Source organism: Chiloscyllium plagiosum, unplaced genomic scaffold (genome assembly GCF_037043375.1).
Source record: "Chiloscyllium plagiosum isolate Xiang-an unplaced genomic scaffold, Cpla_swu_hap1 HiC_scaffold_24, whole genome shotgun sequence".
Taxonomy (NCBI): Eukaryota; Metazoa; Chordata; class Chondrichthyes; order Orectolobiformes; family Hemiscylliidae; genus Chiloscyllium; species Chiloscyllium plagiosum.
In genome coordinates, this window is record NW_028270162.1 from 64,435,472 (window position 1) to 64,455,434 (window position 19,963).

General features: G+C 41.5%; 1 protein-coding gene across 6 annotated transcripts in view; it reads right to left on the reverse strand.

Moving 5' to 3' along the window:
• smpd4 (sphingomyelin phosphodiesterase 4) overlaps positions 1 to 19,963 on the reverse strand; it is a 73,363-nt gene that overhangs the window by 33,953 nt on the left and 19,447 nt on the right. For 3 of the 6 annotated variants that reach the window (XM_088000273.1, XM_043716210.2, XM_088000274.1), the window contains 5 exons: positions 19,559 to 19,691; positions 12,587 to 12,658; positions 11,585 to 11,596; positions 9,893 to 9,985; positions 3,157 to 3,308 (listed from right to left, as the gene is read on the reverse strand). In XM_088000273.1, coding sequence (XP_087856399.1) covers positions 3,157 to 3,308; positions 9,893 to 9,985; positions 11,585 to 11,596; positions 12,587 to 12,658; positions 19,559 to 19,691 — 462 coding nt within the window. The remainder of the gene's footprint in view (positions 1 to 3,156; positions 3,309 to 9,892; positions 9,986 to 11,584; positions 11,597 to 12,586; positions 12,659 to 19,558; positions 19,692 to 19,963) is intronic. The other 3 variants (XM_043716211.2, XM_043716213.2, XM_043716214.2) reach the window with 3 other exon arrangements.

Sequence of the window (19,963 nt, forward strand, 5' to 3'; positions counted from 1 at the left end):
GTTGTAAGAAGGCCTATGGTGTATTATTAGCGTTCATTAGCAGAGGGATTGAATTCAAGAGTCGTGAGGTGATGTTGCAACTGTACAGGACTTTGGTGAGGCCACATTTGGAGTACTGTGTGCAGTTCTGGTCGCCTCACTTTAGGAAAGATGTGGAAGCTTTGGAGAGGGTGCAGAGAAGATTTACCAGGATGTTGCCTGGAATGGAGAGGAAGTCGTACGAGGATAGGTTGAGAGTTCTCGGCCTTTTCTCGTTGGAACGGCGAAGAATGAGGGGTGACTTGATAGAGGTTTATAAGATGATCAGAGGAATAGATAGAGTAGACAGTCAGAAACTTTTCCCCCGGGTACAACAGAGTGTTACAAGGGGACATAAATTTAAGGTGAAGGGTGGAAGGTATAGGGGTATGTCAGGGGTAGGTTCTTTACCCAGAGAGTGGTGGGGGCATGGAATGCGCTGCCTGTGGGAGTGGCAGAGTCAGAATCATTGGTGACCTTTAAGCGGCAATTGGATAGGTACATGGATGGGTGCTTAAGCTCGGACAAATGTTCGGCACAACATCGTGGGCCGAAGGGCCTGTTCTGTGCTGTATTGTTCTATGTTCTATGAAAGGGTACCTACAGTGCCATTACTGCAGTATCAGTACAATGGGAGGAAAGACAGACTCGGGAGACACATATCACAAAGCTCTTAACATGGCAATGGGAAGCAATAAATTGAAGGTCTGCTTGTGTTATTGTATTATCCAATGCATGGCGTATATGTAGCATTTTCACAATTAAACTATGGGAGAGATGCAAATTAAAGGAAACATAATTAAAGGACAAAACACTCAGGGACAAACGTGGGGACTCAAACCTTCCAATTCAGTGCAGCGAAAGTGGACTAATTTGGAAATTGCACTCAGTGAAAGTTTAGGGAGACATTTTACTGAATCCTTTTGTACCTGACTTCGATACTGTGAAGCAACTTGGCACAGTTGTGAAATTAAAAACACAACATCAATAGAAGTTTTGTTGCTTGATTAAACAATTGAGGCAAGTTAGCTCCACTATTTACATAAATGATTTGGATACGAGCATAAGACGTACAGTTAGTAAGTTTGCAGATGACACCAAAATTGGAGATGTAGTGGACAGCAAAGAGGGTTACCTCAGATTACAACAGGATCTGGACCAGATGGGCCAATGGGCTGAGAAGTGGCAGATGGAGTTTAATTCAGATAAATATGAGGTGCTGCATTTTGGGAAAGCAAATGTTAGCAGGACTTATACACTTAATGGTAAGGTCATAGGGAGTGTTGCTGAACAAAGAGACCTTGGAGTACAGGTTCATAGCTCCTTGAAAGTGGAGTCGCAGGTAGATAGGATAGTGAAGAAGGTGTTTGGTATGCTTTCCTTTATTGGTTAGAGTATTGAGTACAGGAGTTGGGAAGTCATGTTGCGGCTGTACAGGACATTGGTTAGGCCACTGTTGGAATACTGCGTGCTATTCTGGTCTCCTTCCTATCGGAAAGATATTGTGAAACTTGAAAGGTTTCAGAAAAGATTTAAAGGATGTTGCCAGGGTTGGAGGATTTGAGCTACAGGGAGAGGCTGAACAGACTGGGGTTGTTTTCTCTGGAACATCGGAGGCTGAGGGGTGATCTTATAGAGGTTTACAAAATTATGAGGGGCATGGATAGAGTAAATAGGCAAAGTCTTTTCCCTGGGGTCAGGGAGTCCAGAACTAGAGGGCATTGGTTTAGGGTGAGGGGGAAAGATATAAAAGAGATCTAAGGGGCAACTTTCTCACGCAGAGGGTGGTGTGTGTATGGAATGAGCTGCCAGAGGACGTGGTGGAGGCTGGTACAATTGCAACATTTAAGAGGCATTTGAATGGGTATATGAATAGGAAGGGTTTGGAGGGATATGGGCTGGGTGATGGCAGGTGGGACGAGATTGGGTTGGGATATCTGGTCGGCATGGACAGGTTGGACCGAAGGGTCTGTTTCCATGCTGTACATCTCTATGACGCTACTGATCAGTGCAGGACCTGATCTAAAGTATTTAATAACATCCGCTGGAAGTAGACTCATGACTCTCTCATTGGGAGAACTTGATGCTGACTTAGGCAACACCAAATAGAATTACTTAGGAGCACAGGTTCCACAGGAACAGGTAATTTAGCACCTTCAGCCTGTCCACCATTCAGTGAGATCATGATTGATACTTGTCTTCTCCCATATCAATCAATTCCTTCAATTTACAATTGATCACGCATATCAACTATCCACCCAAGAGAGTTCTACATTTCTCCTACCATTTCTTTGAAGAAATATTTCCTAATTCAATCCATGAAAGGTCTCGCTCTCAATGTTAGGCAGTGCCTAGTCCTTAACTCACCAAAAAGCAGTTCCTCACCATCTAACCTATTTCCCTTAATATCCTGAAATCAAATTATCCTTCACTAATTCCAAATTTTGAAGCAATACAAGCCCAGCTTATTTAATTACTTGCAAAATACTGCTTTGTAAATTAATTTTTAGAGTCCACACAACTGTCTGGTAAATCTATGATCCACTTTCAATGCATTTAAAGATGCTTGCAGCACCATAGGTGTGGTCTAACTGAGGCTTTGTGCAGCAGCATGACTTTTATTTCCTTGTCTTTAAGGTACAAAGTCCAGCAATCCATTAACCTTCTCATGCTCTGCGACTGTTGAGAACCTTTTTCATACATGTATATCTTCACCTCCACACCCCAACACATCTTCGCCAAAATCCCAAATCCCAACAAAGTATTTTTGAACTCCACCATTTCTAACTTTTCATCATTTAAAGGGTACCTAACTTTTTATGGTTGAATGATTTTACATGCACATTTGCTGCATTTTTGTTTGCATGCAATCATTCAAAGTTCCCTTGTAATTTTATGTTTCCATCTGCATTTTCACTAAATTGTCTGTCTTTGTGCCATCAGCAAACTTGGACATGTGGCTTTTAATGCCACCATCAATAATAACAGTACAATATTTGGATATCATCACAGAGATTCTTGCTGGACATGAGTTACATCCTGCCATTTGAGGTAACTGCCCACTATCTCCACTCAGTCTCTATTTCAGTCAGACTGAAATCTTCAGAAATACACAATTCATAAAAAGAGATGACTAACCTCTTGAATTCCTCCAGTGGACTCGCAGTGTGAGAATGAGTTGAAGGTGAAGGCAAGGCTTGCTCTGGTTTTAGGCTATTGGAGAAACAGTGGAGGTGCTTGACCAGTAGCCTCACCATGAGCACATGCTCCTCTGTTGGAGTGAAGGGTTCCTATCAAATATAGAACAGATGTCAGAAAACGCAGAGAGCATGCAGAATCGTAATTCAATGCTAAGACAGTAACTTAATGTAAGGATCAACTTAATTAAATGGATCTCCTACTCAGGACCATTTTTGACTGATCTCACATCTAACCTGCACAATGACAATGGCAGAGTTAAATAATTAAACTAACATGCACCAAAAACAATAATTTATCACCTAACTTTGTTCACTCCACAAGAATAATTGCATGGTCACTGACTTTCCTCTCTTCTTGCTTCTTCCTAGAAGCATCAGAAATTGTTAAGTGGAAAATAGGCTGACTCCTGGGTCCTATCATCTACAAAGTGGCCTGCTCACACATCACTTCATCCAAATTCTCAGATCTTATTCAAAATAAACTCTCACTCGTGTGTAACAGGCTCATTCAGCCACAAGATCCCAGATTTCCTTTCTGATCTGTGAAATTAATAGATTTTGACCAGGATGACAGTCAGGGTTCATGATTGGAAGGTTCCTGTTTCTATGATGCTGTGGCTGCTGTTTGGGTTGTGAGAATGTGTGAACATCAAGTGCAAATAGCTGAGGATAAGGCTGCATTTTCAGCCTGTATCTAAATGGCCAACATTCACAATGTAGTTTCACAACTGAAAAGGGACCAATTAGTCAAGATGCTAGAGGAGGTTCAAGAGTCAGTAATTTCAGGGACCAAAGAGGGAAGGAAATCTAGTTAAAACTAAGCACAGGGAAACAGATAGTAAGGACTGCAGATGCTGGAAGTCAGAGTCGATAAAACGTGGTTGGAAATGTGTTGCTGGAAAAGCACAGCAGGTCAGGCAGCATCCAGGGAACAGGAGAATCGACGTTTCGGGCATAAGCCCTTCTTCCTGAAGGGAAGATTCTCCTGTTCCCTAGATGCTGCCTGACCTGCTGCGCTTTTCCAGCAACACATTTCCAGCTCTGATCTCTAGCATCTGCAGACCTTACTTTCTCCTCGATAAAACGTGGAGCTGGAAAGGCACAGGAGGTCAGACAACATCGGAATAGCAGGCAAGTCGACGTTTCGGGTTAGGACCCTTCATCAGGACTGGGTCACAGACACAGTCATCAGGGGTGAGGTTGGGGAAAGATAGTGTAATTCTTAACTGAAAAACACATCCAGTGACACAATGTCCAAATCCTGTTAACTGGGACATGCACTGGGAGACTGTGGACTATATGATTGGAGAAAATTGACAATGGGTGATCTGTACTATTAGCTCAGTGACTGTAAAGGGGGAAAAGGGACAATGAGGTACGAAAGATGACACTGAATAGAATGATGCTGAATGAGTCATTTTCTCAAAGAAGAACGTTAAGCATTGGATCAAATAATGAAAACAACACTGTTGCTTCAGCATAGCTCATTGAATGTTATTCTAGGACGGGATGCCTCTGCCTTTGCTCTGAATTGGCAAGTTTCATGCTGTTTATTTGTTAGCGTTTTTCTCTGGGTTCTGCTCCAAGCAATGGGGCTGGAATTTGCTCTGTTCTTTGACTCAATAACTATTTTCAGGACCAGCCTAGATGAGGAGCACAGTCTTTTACATATCAATTGGTCCAGCATTTTGACAGCACTTTCTCCACTAACAGTTTCACTTCAACATCCAAGGCTTGAAGGTCAAGCTGAAGCATCAAAAACAAAAAATACTGATCACATCGAGTTATGATATGGGAGACACCTGACTGCATCTGCTGCATCCCAGATAGGGTATAATAATGGTAATTCATTATAAATGTCACATTATATAACAGGGTATAATTCATATTACCTGGCAGAGGTGCAAACCCTTTCTGCAGATGCTGTCTATCATTTCAACCTTACCACAGGCAAGATGTTCTGATGTGAAGTCACAACAAACATTCCCATGCAATAAATCACCCACACCAAAAATAAAATTCACAGAAAATACTGAAATGAAAACATTTAAAGGCCAGGATTTGTCTTGGATCAACAAGGTGGTCACGGTGGCTCAGTGGTTAGCACTGCTGCCTCACAGTGCCAGGGACTTGGGTTCGATTCCAGCCTCAGGCGACTGTCCGTATGGAGTCTGCACACTCTCCCAGTGTCTCTGTGTGTTTCCTGTGGGTGCTCCAGTTTGCTCCCACAATCCAAAAATGTGCAGTTTAGATGGATTGGCCAGCTAAATTGCCCATAGTGTTCAGGGATGTATAGGTTAGGTGCATTAGTCAGGGGTGAATATAGGCTAATAGGTTAGGGGAAGGGGTCTGGGTGGGTTACTCTTTGGAGGGTCAGTGTGGACTTGTTGAGCTGAAGGGCCTGTTTCCACACCATAGGGGTTCTATAATTGGGGAAAGGTCACATTTGAAATAGAATGTCATAATTCATTACTGACTCTGTTGTGCAGAACTCACCACCTTTACTGTATAAAAACAATCATTAATTATCAAGTTTATTTTTGGCACCAACAATGCTCTGCCTACAAAAGACAGTGTTTGGCACCGTTTTCATCTCAAGCAACGGAACACACATCATGTAGGCTGGTACCGTGTACAGCGTACACTGTCAACTCCCAACAGGAGCAGGGTGAGAACTGATGGAAAAGCCAAACAAAAAAAACATACAGGACATTGGTTAGGCCACTGTTGGAATACTGCGTGCAATTCTGGTCTCCTTCCTATCGGAAAGATGTTGTGAAACTTGAAAGGGTTCAGAAAAGATTCACAAGGATATTGCCAGAGTTGGAGGATTTAAGCTATAGGGAGAGGTTGAATAGGCTGGGGGTGTTTTCCCTGGAGCGTCAGAGGCTGAGGGGTGGCCTTTTAAAGGTTTACAAAATTATGAGGGGCATGGATAGGACAAATAGACAAGTCTTTTCCCTGGGGTCAGGGAGCCCAGAGCTAGAGGGCATAGGTTTAGGGTGAGAGGGGAAAGATATAAAAGAGACCGAAGGGGCAACTTTTTCACAAGAGGGTGGTATGTGTATGGAATGAGCTGCCAGAGGAAGTGGTGGAGGCTGGTACAATTGCAACATTTAAGAGGCATCTGGATGGGTATATGAATAGGAAGGGTTTGGAGGGATATGGGCCAGGTGCTGGCAGGTGGGACTAGATTAGGTTGGGATATCTGGTCGGCACGGACAGGTTGGACCGAAGGGTCTGTTTCCGTGCTGTACATCTCTGTGACCATGACTCTATGCTGTATTTATTAACAGCCCGTAACTAAAGTAATCCAAGAGAAATGCTGAATTGAAACATCTACAATAGTAGAATGCTAACACACCACAAAGAAAGCCACATGGTAAATGGGCTTTTAACCAAGGCAACTTGTAAATGAAACACTTCATACATGGCAAAACAACAGAACTTTGGTAAAATAAAGTAATCCTCAAAATTTTAGTGCCAAAAGATGATTTTTTTTTTTAGTAGATAGAAACAAAGACTGGTCTCATCCAGCCTTGAGAGTTTCTATGTTTCCAAGTGTAGCTCTCTTGCTCTCTTGGGTACTTATCTTGCAAGCATCCAAACTATAATTCCTCATAACCTCACACACTTAGATCTTGAAGGTGGCAGGAGAAATTGAGAGATGGTCAGTAAAGCATATAAGAGCGGGTTTTGAGAAGATTTGTAGCTCAGGTTGAGGTTTTGGATGTAGGTTTGCTCGCTGAGCGGCAAGGTTCATTTCCAGATGTTTTGTTACTCTACTAGGTAACATCTTCAGTGGACCCCAGGCAAAGAAACGCTGAAAATTCCTGTTTTCTATTTATGTTTCTTTGGGTTGGTAATGTCATTTCCTGTGATGAAGTCACTTCCTGTTCCTTTTCTCAGGGGGTGGTAGATGGGGTCTAACTCGATGCGTTTGTTGATAGAGTTCTAGTTGGAACACTATGCTTCTAGGAATTCTCGCGCGTGTCTTTGTTTGGCTTGTGCTAGGATGGATGTGAGTGGTGCTGGAAATGCACAGCAGTTCAGGCAGCATCAGAGGAGCAGTAAAATTGATGTTTCGGGCAAAAGATGTGTTGGCTCAGCCGAAGTGGTGTCCTTCCTCATCCGTATGTGAGGATACTAGTGAGAGAGGGTCATGTCTTTTTGTAGCTAGTTGGTGTTCATGTATCCTGGTGGCTAGTTTTCCGCCTGTTTGTCCAATGTAGTGTTTGTTACAGTCCTTGCACGGTATTTTGTAAATGACATTAGTTTTGCTCATTGTCTGTATAGGGTCTTTCAAGTTCATTAGCTGCTGTTTTAGTGTGTTGCTGGTTTTGTGGGCTACCATGATGCCAAGGGGTCGGAGTAGTCTGGCAGTCATTTCTGAGATGTCTTTGATGTAGGGCAGAGTGGCTAAGGTTTCTGGACATGTTTTGTCTGTTTGCTTGGGTTTGTTGCTGAGAAATCAGCAGACTGTATTCATTGGGTACCCATTCGTTTTGAATACATGTCCAGAAACTCTAGCCACTCTTCGCCTGAGGCCCACTGAAGATGTTACCTAGTAAGGTAACGAAATGTCTGGAAATGAACCTTGCAGCTCAGCGAGCAAACCTACACCCAAAAGTATATAAGACCTTGATTTCATAGATAAGAGATGCAGGTAACACAAGAAAAGTGGTGCTGAACCTTAAGAAAGCTTTGATTTAAACCACAACTGGAATATTGCGTCCAGTTCTGGTCATACTTAAGGAAGGATATGAGGGTCTTTGACAGAGTGCAGAGGAGGAGATTTATCAGAATGGTTTCAAGGATCGGGGGTGGAAGTTTAGTTATAAAGTTAGGTTGTAGAAGCTGGGATTGTTTTCTCTTGGAGCAGGGATTTGACAGAGGTACACAAGATTAAGACAGGCTTTGATAAGGCAGACAATGAAAACCTGTTCCCATTAGCTAGAGCCATAAATTTAAGGTTTTGGTTAAGAAATCGGATGGGGAATCTAAGAACAATTGTTTTTATGCAGCACAGCAAGTGGTAATAGCTTCAAATTTCCTGCCTGTGAGGACAGCAGAAGTGGAGGTGATAGTGATTTCAATGGAGAATTGGATGGGCACTCGAGGGAAATAAACCTCGAGGCACTGGTGATGCAGGATTACACAAATACAGCAAGGGAATAGGATGGATTGGAGAACCAGGGGCTGAAGTCTTTCCTCTATGTGATAATGACCATTTATTTAGGTTCCCTCACTTAACAATTCCAAACCAGTCACACACTGCATAATGTTCCTTGACTGAAGCGTGAATCGATTTGTCGAAGTATGAAGCTGATCTGGCTAAGGCACTATGTATTGCCCATTCTCAATTGTCCTGGAGAACATGGTAGGAATGCACTGCCTTGAATTACTGCAGTCCCAGTAATGCAGGTATACCCACAGGAGTATTCACTGCTGTTAGGGAGGGAATTCCAAGATTTTCACCTAGCAATAGGGCAGGAACAATGTGATTCCAAACAGGTTGATGCATGGCTTGAACGAGAACTTGAAGGTCATGGTGTTCCCTTGCACTTATTTTCCTGGTTTCCTAGATAATAGAGGTTGTGGGTTGGGAAAGTGCAATTGAAAGAGTCTTATCTACAGGCCCTGCTCTTCAAAATAGCACATGAGCATTTTTACATCTACCTGAGGGGCATAAGCTTCCCTTGATTGGTAACAGCATAAGTTTTTGATAAGTTGTTTTGATTCTAAATGTCCAGTACTGCTCTGTTCTCCAATAGCATGATCTGGCTCCATATACTTCTGAACAGGTTCCAACACAAAATACAGGCTCTTATATTGTCTTAATTTGATGGCCCTTTTCCTCTCTTTCCAATCGCTCAGGAGTTTCAGTTAGTCTCAGCCGGACTCTCCCGCTTAATGTCTTCCTCCATCATCTAACTTTTCTTCGGGTCTCATCCACTCAATGAAAAATAATTGTAATTTTTTTTTTAAAAGGGAGCATTTTCTAATGTCCCTCTCAAATAAAATCAACAATTTACACCTCTCGATGAAGCTTCTTGTAATATTTCATTAATTGAATCTCAAAGATTAAGAGTCCTTGTTCGTCTTCTGCCTGACCCTGTCCAATAGCTAGAGACAGTAAGGCAGGAAAGTATTCAGTCAATGTATTGGGTTTCGGACAGCACAGAGAGCCAACTGCTGTTAAAGAGAAGAGTTTTAAGCATCAGGAAGGAAACCAAGGTCCTGGTAAGCAGCATCAATGGGAAAGCGAATCTACAGGAGACAGCAAGGCCATGAAATGGGATTAATTATTTAAAAGCATGTTACTTAGCAGATGCTTCTTCAACACATTTTTCTTGCAAGAGTCTCTTGTCCTTCAGTGACCAAATAGTAGCATTTTACAATGTGACACAAATTGATGCAAAGCCGTAGCTTAAGTAACTGGTCTCATTTCACAGTATCACAGGCCCACAATCATCAGGCTTGTGCACTTAGTACCTGATTGACAGCCTCAGTTAAGAGTCCCATCATGGGACAATCTACTTCCTGAAACATAGCAGACACTGCCCTGTACCCAGGAGTCGCTGATTGACACTATTGGATAGCATAGATTCTCAGTTTTACCATGTGGCTGACAAGATTAAATTAAGACACCAAAAATTAAAATAAAAAGGTACTTGGTAAGTGTGGAAGGTGCCATGGCCAGGCAGTGGTGATGCAGAGTTGTACTGAGTACTGCAAATACCGAGGCGGTACTGTAGCACTTCCAACTGGGGTTAGCATCCAAAAATAAGACAACACAAAGGGAAAGCATTAACCGAGAGAGAGAGAGAGAGAGAGAGAGAGAGAGAGAGAGAGAAACATTATAAACACAGCAAAATCAACATTTAAACATTCATTCATTGCTAACATGTACATCATTAACCCCTTTATTGCCAAACTCCAGCTTCTAAAAGCACTACTAAAAAAACTAGCAGTTTTTACAGCCACTGGATCAAATGAGATTGAAAGTCAATAATGGTATCAGGTGTCAGATAAAGTCAATAGGCAGCAGATTGGAATGATGCCCAATGACCAAGCAGAACATTGTACTGATGTGGGCTTTAAAAGTGAGATCATTGCAATAGCGAAACAAACTATTGCTCCCAGGCCAACTTCAAGAACCAGGAGCTATGTCAGTGCTGATCAAGTTCAATCAACAATGCTCCTCTGCATAACAACACACTCAGGATAAGGCCAGCACAGTTCAGATACAGAGTAAACTGCCCTCTACAGTGCTCAATAAGTCAATAGATTCAGACTTTCATCAGATTGCAAGCAGGGGTTTCAATTTCATGTGGGGTCCATCAGTGAGATCAATCACCTGTCCCATATCTGGTACCAGGACAACATCAAGGCACTAATATTTGCAAATGAACCACACTTTAAGCATGGAAATAAAACTGTTTTTAAGTGACTGAGTACAAAGACCTCTGCAGCATTTAATGAGGGACATCATTTCATGATAAATTTCATAAAAGTATAGAATAGCATAAAAGGCAGGCACAACATCGAAGGCTGAAGGGCCTGTACTGTGCTGTATTGTTCTATGTTCAAAAATGTTTCACTCTTGAGCACAACATCCCTCACCTTTAAGTGCCCAAGGAGAAACATTTTGCAGAATTACTCTGCAGTCTCGAGCTTTAGATTTGCAGATTTGTTTTTGGACATTGTCTGCTGGCATTGACCAAGCACTGAATGGCAGTTAGGAGGGTTGATACAATGGCCGATACAAATATGAAACACTGAGTAGTACAGTGCAAGAACATAATCAATTTACCATCAATTCTGAAATACACATTTTTAGTCAATGCAGCGTTACCAAAGTCACAGAAGCTGCCCAGAAGTAACCAAAGCAAGCAGTAGTGTTGTCACTGGGTTCCGAGTGTAGTTTAGCATTGGGTATTTGAAATTTTCACGTCTGGTTGAACTAAAAACATGCACATATTTCTAAAATTGTTAAATAAACCGAGTCACAACACTGCAATAGGTTATATCATGTTAACCCTTTTGAATTCTGAAGGACACTCAGCTTTTGAAATATTTGTCTCATCTTTGGCCCATATATGAAAAGCTAAACATTTAGTCAGCTTAGTTCCCAGCAATTAGTGCAGTGGTGTGCTCTATAGTGGGTCAGCTGGATACAGCTTAAAACAGAACAGCCGAGCTGTAAATGTAACCCATCAGTCAGCCGAGGTCACTGATGGTTTGAAATAGAGGCAGAGAACCATCTTCTCAAAAGAACAGAATTATGAAAAGTAGATGACTGCTGAGGCAGACCCTCATCCTCAAAAAGGTTAACTTGAGTTAGTGGGTTTCAAAGTGAATACCTGTGGCCCTGGCTTGCAATGCCCCGAATGTACAAGGCAGTCAGAATCAGAGCGGAGACGATCAAGATGGCGAGGGGGGAGAAAAAAAGAAAATAATGTAGAAGCATAACGCACATGCACCCAAAGCATCAAATCGACACAACATGCAAAGCTGGAGCAGAGCTCTAAAGTGCGGTCAAACTAAATGGTCACCCTCAGATTTAAAAACTCCATCCTGGGCACACTGGGAGTTTCAGGATAACATGAATATGCCAATGGGAGCTCTGGTCCACAAAATGAAGCACAAGTTTTAAAAACAAGCCATTTCAATCCAGTACACCCAGCATTTGATCCACAGCCATAATTCCAAGCAATGACTCTGCTTCAGGGGTGTGGTCAAGGAGTAATTGGAATGTTAGAATTTACTCATGAAATCTCTGAAATCAAATCATAATACTGTAGGCTATCAAAAACAAATTACTTCAATACTTAATTTTAAAAAGTGCCTAAAAAGTGGAGAGGGGAACAGAGTAAAATGCTTCTCCTACAAGTACCCCTTGAAGTCTCACACCATTCTTAATTAGATCAGAGTCACTGGTCAAAATCTTGGAACTCTCTCCCTGACAGCAATGGGGATGTTCCTACACAACATGGACTTCAGTGGTTCATTAGGGCAGCTCAATACCGCCCTAAGTGCCATAACTCCTGACCTGATCAACAATGTCGCATCCCAAGAGAGATTACAAGAAAATTTAAATTTCACAATAAACCAAAGTGAGGTTGAGTCTATTCCCAGTGGTCAGGAACCATGTTGGAAGCACCCCTTTAGAGCCTGAAACACAAATCAGTTTCAATGAAGCAGCAGATTAAAAATCAGGGGCTTGCAGGTTAAATCTAGATTAGTAAACCAGTTTCAACTTTATAACTGCAGTCCGCTGAAGCCCACATATAGCACTCAAGACAAGTGATAAAGCAGTTAAACCAGTTCATCAGAAAGCATAAGAAAAATATGGGAGCACATACCTTGACATGGGGAGACTGCATTTTCTGATACAATTCCAGTGAATAATGGTGAAGCCACATTTCAATGAAAATCTGTGAACAAACAATAGAAAAGTAAAAGGTAAAAAGCATTTAGCCCACCTCTCCCGTACCAACTCTTGCATCCAAACCCCTCCCTCCTCCAGCTCAACCCTTTCATCCTCGTGTTTCAAAAGCCCTGCCCCCCCCACACACACATTTTGGCAGTGACTCAAATGCCCATCAAGTAAGTTATTTGAAATTTTCTAAAATTTCTGAATGCATCAATCTTCCGGGGGTTTTAACGGGTTAAATGTAGTTTCCTCTGCTTGTACTTGTCTGGTATATTTGACAATATTTTAATCAACAAGACTCTCTAAGGCTGTTCAGCAACTCCAGCTTACACCGATGACCAATAATTTCTGCCTCAATCACCTCCTTGATGCTGACAGCTCTCATTAGGGTCAAGAATGTTTGCTCAGCCTAACCCCTGTTCATTCATGCCTTTCCTTGAATTGCAGAACATGCTGCTCTTTGGAGCACAGCATTACATCATATGTTCACCCAAAGCGAAATAAATGGGAGAAAGCAGAAGGCAAGCAAAGAGGAATCGTCTTTGTCACTCCCTGTCAGCTTTCTGAAATTCATTTCAATATGGAGCCAAACAAAAATACAAGACAGTGAAGTAATCATGCAAAATGTAGAGCAAGGCACAAAACAACTCGACTCAGCACCATGGCTTTTCTGGCTGAGAGATCAAGCCTGACCAATTAAACATGGACAAGGGGATTCAATTGAACGATTGACAGGTAAAACATTGAGTAATGGGAGGCCTTTAAAAGAGCAGATAACTTGAGTAATGACTTGGGGCATTCTCATGAGCTGGAAAGAAAGGACATTGAAAGCTAAAGTCCCCTGGATGACTGAAGGCAAAAATTAAAATCTAAGTTAAAAGATGTTTATGAACAATGCCAGGTTCATTATTTCAAAGAAAATCAAGCTCAATACAAAGAGGGGAACTGAGAAACAAAAAAGGAGCAAGAATGACAGTCTAAGAAACTAGGTTAGTGGGCAACCTAACAAAATGATTATAACTGATCATCAGGTAAAAAGATTAGTCAAAAGAAGAGTCAAAATGGGAACCAAAAAGGTAATGACTTTGTGGAGATGGATGGCACAGCTGAGATTCCAAATGAGCATTCACATCTGCCTTCACAAAAAAAGAGGTTACAATCAATGTAGTTATGAAGAGGCAGCAGAGAAATTGAATAGGAGAGGAATCACCGAACAGAAGGTGATTAAAAAGCCCTCAGGATAGAAAAGGAGCTTCAGCTACTGAAAGGAGTATCAGAGGAAAACACCCCTGTTTCACAGAGAAAATGATTAACCTATAAAATGACAGGTCAGTCAGCTTAATGTTCGTGGTGGGGAAACTTCAAGATAATATCTGGCACTATATTAATTCATATTTGTAAATATTTGGGTGAATAAAAAGCTAACATAGATTTACTTAATGTAAACTGTATTTGACAAACTTGAGCTCTTAGATAACAGTGGATGAGAACAGTCTAAGGTGCAGTTGTATATGTGGATTGTCATGAAGTACAGCATGACCATTTTGTTTTCAAAATTGAAGCCTTTGGGACTAAAGGGACAAGTACAGGTATATACTAAACTGTCTAATAGTTATAGATAAACTAGTGAACAGTCATTGCAGAAGAAGACACAGAAAACCAACCAACTGAAGATCATCAGTGGATTTAGCAATGTGGTTCAATGATGTTTGCTAGAAGCTATGAATTTACATACCCAGGACAAAGTAACATAACCAGGCATTGTGCCCTTTTTTGGATTAAACAAAGCCTGGGGAAGCCAAAATAGAAACGAAAGATACCAATGTAGAAAGCAAATATGCGGCTAGCAGTAAATAAAGTCCTGGTACAAGAAGTGTTAAAAAAGATTAGTCTGAAGGTTGTATATCTGAATGCATGGCAAACTCAGTAAAGGACAGAAATTAATAGCACACATAGTTGTAAACATGTATAATATGATTACACCTACACAGTCATGCTCCCACATGCGACTAAGGCTGGGAAGTGAACATCCAAGGGAAGGACAGGAAACAAAAAAAATGAGTGGTGCTGTGAAAGATTAAACGGTGAGAAAGGTTACGAAACAACAAGAGGTGAAAAACATTAGTCGGAGTTGTCATTTGGCCTCCAAACAGAAGTGATATGGTGGGTTATGGCATTAAATTAAATCATTGAATATATTTTTCAAAAGCAGCAAATACATTTCTAGAGGCTGACAATGTCAAACAACAAGGAGTGAGAACAGGAGTCTATCACGGAGACTGAGACTGAGCCATGACCATACTGAATGTCAAGTGAGCTAGATGGGCTGAATGGTTCTGCTTCTACTCCTGTTCCGATATTCTATGTTTCTAATAAGTTCCTGACGTATTCTCCATAATGGGTCTTGATCAATCAAAACTGACTGGCTAACCAATCAGCCCCCTTTTCTCAGACAGTATAAATTGTTGCTCCTTTTGTAATTTGATATTCTTGCGCTCAACAGTTTGCTTCTCAACAATGTTAAAGGTCTGTGCAACCACATGACTGTTCAAATGTTGTGTTTAAGATCAGACCAAAATTTTAGTGGTGTCATTCAAGCATCAGTATAGGACAACTATTTTTACAAATATATAAACATGATCTGAACTTGGATATATACAGAGTATAATTTCAAAGGTTGCAGATCACAAAAACCCAGAAATATCAGAAACATAAAGACAGACTGGTGAAATGGACAGAGATATGGATGAAATTTAATGCAGAGATATAAAATGATTGATTTTGGTCAGAAGGACTGGAAAACAATTTTCAACATGAACAAAGAGACCTATGAGTGAACACACACAAGTGTTAGGAGATGGTAGGACAAATCATGAAGGCTATCACAAGCTATAATGAATCCTTACCTTTGTAAATTGAGGCACTGTCATAGAGTCATAGAAAACTAAAGTACTGATGTGCACCAGTCAAAAACAACCATCTAACTATTTTAATTCTATTTTCAGGTACTTGGCTATAGCCTTGGTGTCTCAAGTGCACATCTAAACATTCAAGTGTTATGAGGGTTTTTGCCTCTACCCCTCTTACAGGCAGCAAGTTCCCGATTCTCACCACTCTTTGGGTGAAAATGTTTTTCTTCATATCCCCTTTAAACTTTCTGCCACTTAGATCTATACTGCTGGTTGGTGATCCCTCCATCAAGGGGAAATAGTTGCGTTCAACCTCATGAAGAGTTTCGAAAGAATAAATAAGGTCAGCATAAGGGTCCCACAGATGGGTCAGTAACCAGACAACATAGGTTTAAGGTGATTGGCAAGAGGACCAGAAATGACATGAGGCCAAAATATAATATACAATGAGTTATGATGATCTGGAGCACATTACTTTAAAGAGTAGTGGAAGCAGATCCAATAGCAATTTTCAAAAAGGGAACTGGATTAAAAATGGTATGAGGAGAAAGTGAGGACTGCAGATGCTGGAAATCAGAGCTGAAAATGTGTTGCTGGAAAAGCGCAGCAGGTCAGGCAGCATCCAAGGAGCAGGAGAATCGACGTTTCGGGCATGAGCCCTTCTTCAGGAATCCTTCTTGAAGAAGGGCTCATGCCCGAAACGTCAATTCTCCTGCTCCTTGGATGCTGCCTGACCTGCTGCGCTTTTCCAGCAACACATTTTCAGTTAAAAATGGTATGAACTCATGTAAAGTAGAATTTTTGAATCAATTCTTTTAGGCCAGAAGTTATGGGGTCAACCTTTACATGGATAATATTTGAGGGATTGATAGGAGTGTTTGATTTGGACTCCAACTGGAATTTAAAAAAGCAACAGATAAAATAAACACTAACTCTGAAGAGTTAAACAATTATAACTTAAAATAGAGTCAAAGAGATGTACAGCAAGGAAATAGACCTTTCGGTTCAACTCGTACATGCCGACCAAATATCCCAACCTAATCTCTTCACATTTGCCAGCACTTGGCCCATATCCCTCTAAACCCTTCCTATTCATATACCCATCCAGATGCCTTTTAAAATGTTGAAATTGTGCCAGCCTCCACCACTTCCCTCTGGCAGCTCATTCCACACATGCACCACCCTCTGTGTGAAAATGTTTCCCCTCGAGTCCCTTTTATTTCTTTTCCCTCTCGCACTAAACTTATGCCCTCTAGTTCTGGACTCCCCTACCCCAGGGAAAAAAGACTTGTCTATTTATCATATCCATGCCCCTCATGATTTTATAAAGCTTACCTCAGCCTCTAATGCTCCAGGGAAAACATCCCCAGCCTATTCAGCCTCTCCCTGTAGCTCAAACCTTCCAACCATGGCAACATTCTTGCAAATCTTTTCTGAACCTTTCAAGTTTCACAACAACCTTCTGATAGGAGGGAGGCCAGAACTGCACCCAGCATTCCAAAAGTGGTCGAACCAACATCCTGTACAGCCGCAACATGGCCTCCAGACTCCTATATTCAATGCTCAGACCAATAAAGAAAAGCATACCAATCACCACCTTCACTATCCTATCTACCTGCAACTCCACTTTCAAGGAACTATGAACTTGCACTCCAAGGTCTTTGGTAAGGTCCTGGGGAGTGTTGCTGAACATTCAGTGTGCAAGTCCTGCTCTGATTTTCCTTTCCAAAATGCAACACCTGGCATTTACCTAGAATAGAATGAATTGAATCCCTAGTGTGGGAGCAGGCCATTTAGCCCATCCAGTCCATACCAACCCTCTGAAGAGTAACTGACCCAGACCCATTCCCCTACCCTATTACTCTACTTTTACCCCTGACTAATGCACCCAACCTACACATCCCTGAACACTACGGGGAATTTAGCTTAATCAATTCACCTAACCTGCACGTCTTTGGACTGTGGGAGGAAAGCGGAGCACCCGGAGGAAACACACGCAGACATGGGGAGAACGTGCAAACTCCACACAGACAGTCTCGCGAGCCTGGAATTGAACCTGGGTCCCTGGTGCTGTGAGGCAGCAATGCTAACCACTGACCCACCATGCTGCCCATTAAACTCCATTTGCCACTCCTCAGCCCATTAGTCCATCTGATCAAGATCCCAATTTACTCTGAGGTAATCTTCTTCGTTGTCCACTGCACCTCCAATTTTGGTGTCATCTGCAAGCCTAATGACTACATCTCCTATGTTCACATCCAAATCATTTGTATAAATGACAAAAGGCAGTGTATCCATCGCCGATCCTTGTGGCACACTGTTTTCCAGCCATCCCATTACCTGTGAACATCTGCCCCCAATCAACTTTTGAAAGTTCTTGCCTAATACCGTCAAAATTAGCCTTCCTCCAATTCAGAACTTCAACTTTTAGATCTGGTCTATCCTTTTGCATCACCATTTTAAAATTAATATAATCATGGTTGCTGACACCTCAGTCACCTGCCCTGCCTTCTTCCATCACACCCCACCCACCCCCCCAATAAAATGAGCTTATTCAGTATTACCAGTAATAACAAATGTTTTCATAATGAAGACTTCTTTCTCCCCCAAAGTAAAGGCAATGATTTAGAAAGACATAGAGGAACCACACAACGAGCAATCAAAGCAGCTTTTGTAAATCATTCAAACCCAGAGGGAGCAGGACATGGATCCCATGCAACGCTAATGAAAGAGGAGGTGCTAGCCAACAAACCAGATTTTTAAAAAGTCTGACGTAAATGGTAAAGGAAAAGCTAATGGAGCAACACTAGAAGCATTTGCAGTAAACTGTCTGAACTCGAGGCTGCTTGTATCAAGGAACTACGACACAAGCAGAACAGAACTACTGCTTACCTTGGAAGATGGACAGAAATAGGACAGCAAAGGAGAGAATTTCAGGAATACTATAAAGGCAAAGAGTACAGTTCTCTGTGCAAGGACACAACAATTAAAAGCATGTCCGAAAGAGAGAGAATAAGAAACAACATAAATCAAATGGCTTTAGTGGAGTTTATAGCAAAGGACAGGCCACCAGTGGTGTACCAAGAGTTGCAAAGAAAACATTGAGACAAACGCCTTACAAAATATTAGTTACTAGCACCCAAATGCTGTAGTGACAAAAACTGGGATGGATTAAAAAAAAACTGGATACAGGGCAGAAAGCAAATGTTATTGGTTACAAACTGTAAATTTGTCAATTTACTCTAATATAATAAGTGAAGCTGTGGATTCAGAGCGCATTGATATTTTACCTAATATACTTCCCATGCAAAGGGGACAAAAACAATGGCACGAAATAATTAATCATTATAACACAACCTGTCATTCATAATCTGTTCACTTCCATAATTCAAATAAATAAGAACAAAACAAGAGATTAATTACTAAAATTGTGCAGAACATAGGAGAAGTGGCCAGAATACCTGGTCAAAGTGACACAGACTTTCAAAGAGGAAATCAGTTGGAGGGGTTGAGGGAGGGGAGTTCCATTAGAATGCAGACAGCTAACAATGGTGTATATGATAGGGCTGGGGAGGAATGGTATACAGAATATCAAAAATAGAGTAACACAATATCTGTGCTTTTATCTACTTATGTACATCAATGGGCCCAGACTGATGGGTGAACTGGGACTTGGTGCAAATTTGGATTCAGACAAGAGAACTTTGGATGCATTTATGTTTACAGAGGATAGAAATGGGAATAACGCAGCCCAAAGTAACAAAGGAGTAGATCAAGGTTTCAAAAACATGCAGGAGGGAGGACTTAAGGTTGGGAGTTCAGCTTTCTGCTGAACAGTATCAAACTCTACAGCTTGATTTGCTGACACTTGATACTGACTCTGTTCATAAGCAAACACAAACTGTCTGCAAACAAAGTCACATTCAATACTTTGACCAGGATAGCAATACAAAGCTCTGCAGCAAGGAAGACACCAAACTATTGATCATTACCTGAAGCAGTGTTTCAGATCTCCAGATTTCCTGAGCAGCTGGGTCTGTATTCACAGAAGGCTGATGTGAAATGTGGCGTTTCAGTAGGCTGGTGTGGGGCCCACCATAGGACGTGAATGGTACACTTGGTGTTCTGTATGAAGAGAATAAAAACAGATATTGAAGGAGGACACAATATCTTGGTAAACAAAATGTGCATTTTCTTCCCACTGATAAATGGTTTTGATAGTAAGCGGTTCAGCCAGATAAATTCTTAACAGTTTCCTGAATCAATTCCTGCTCAATAACATCAGCACTCTGTGGGTGAATACTGAGGGAGCTGGCTTACTGTGACAGAAAGAAAACAAACAGGAGAAAAGCATTTGGTATTCAAATGGATCCGTTTTTGTCCAATGTGTACAGGAG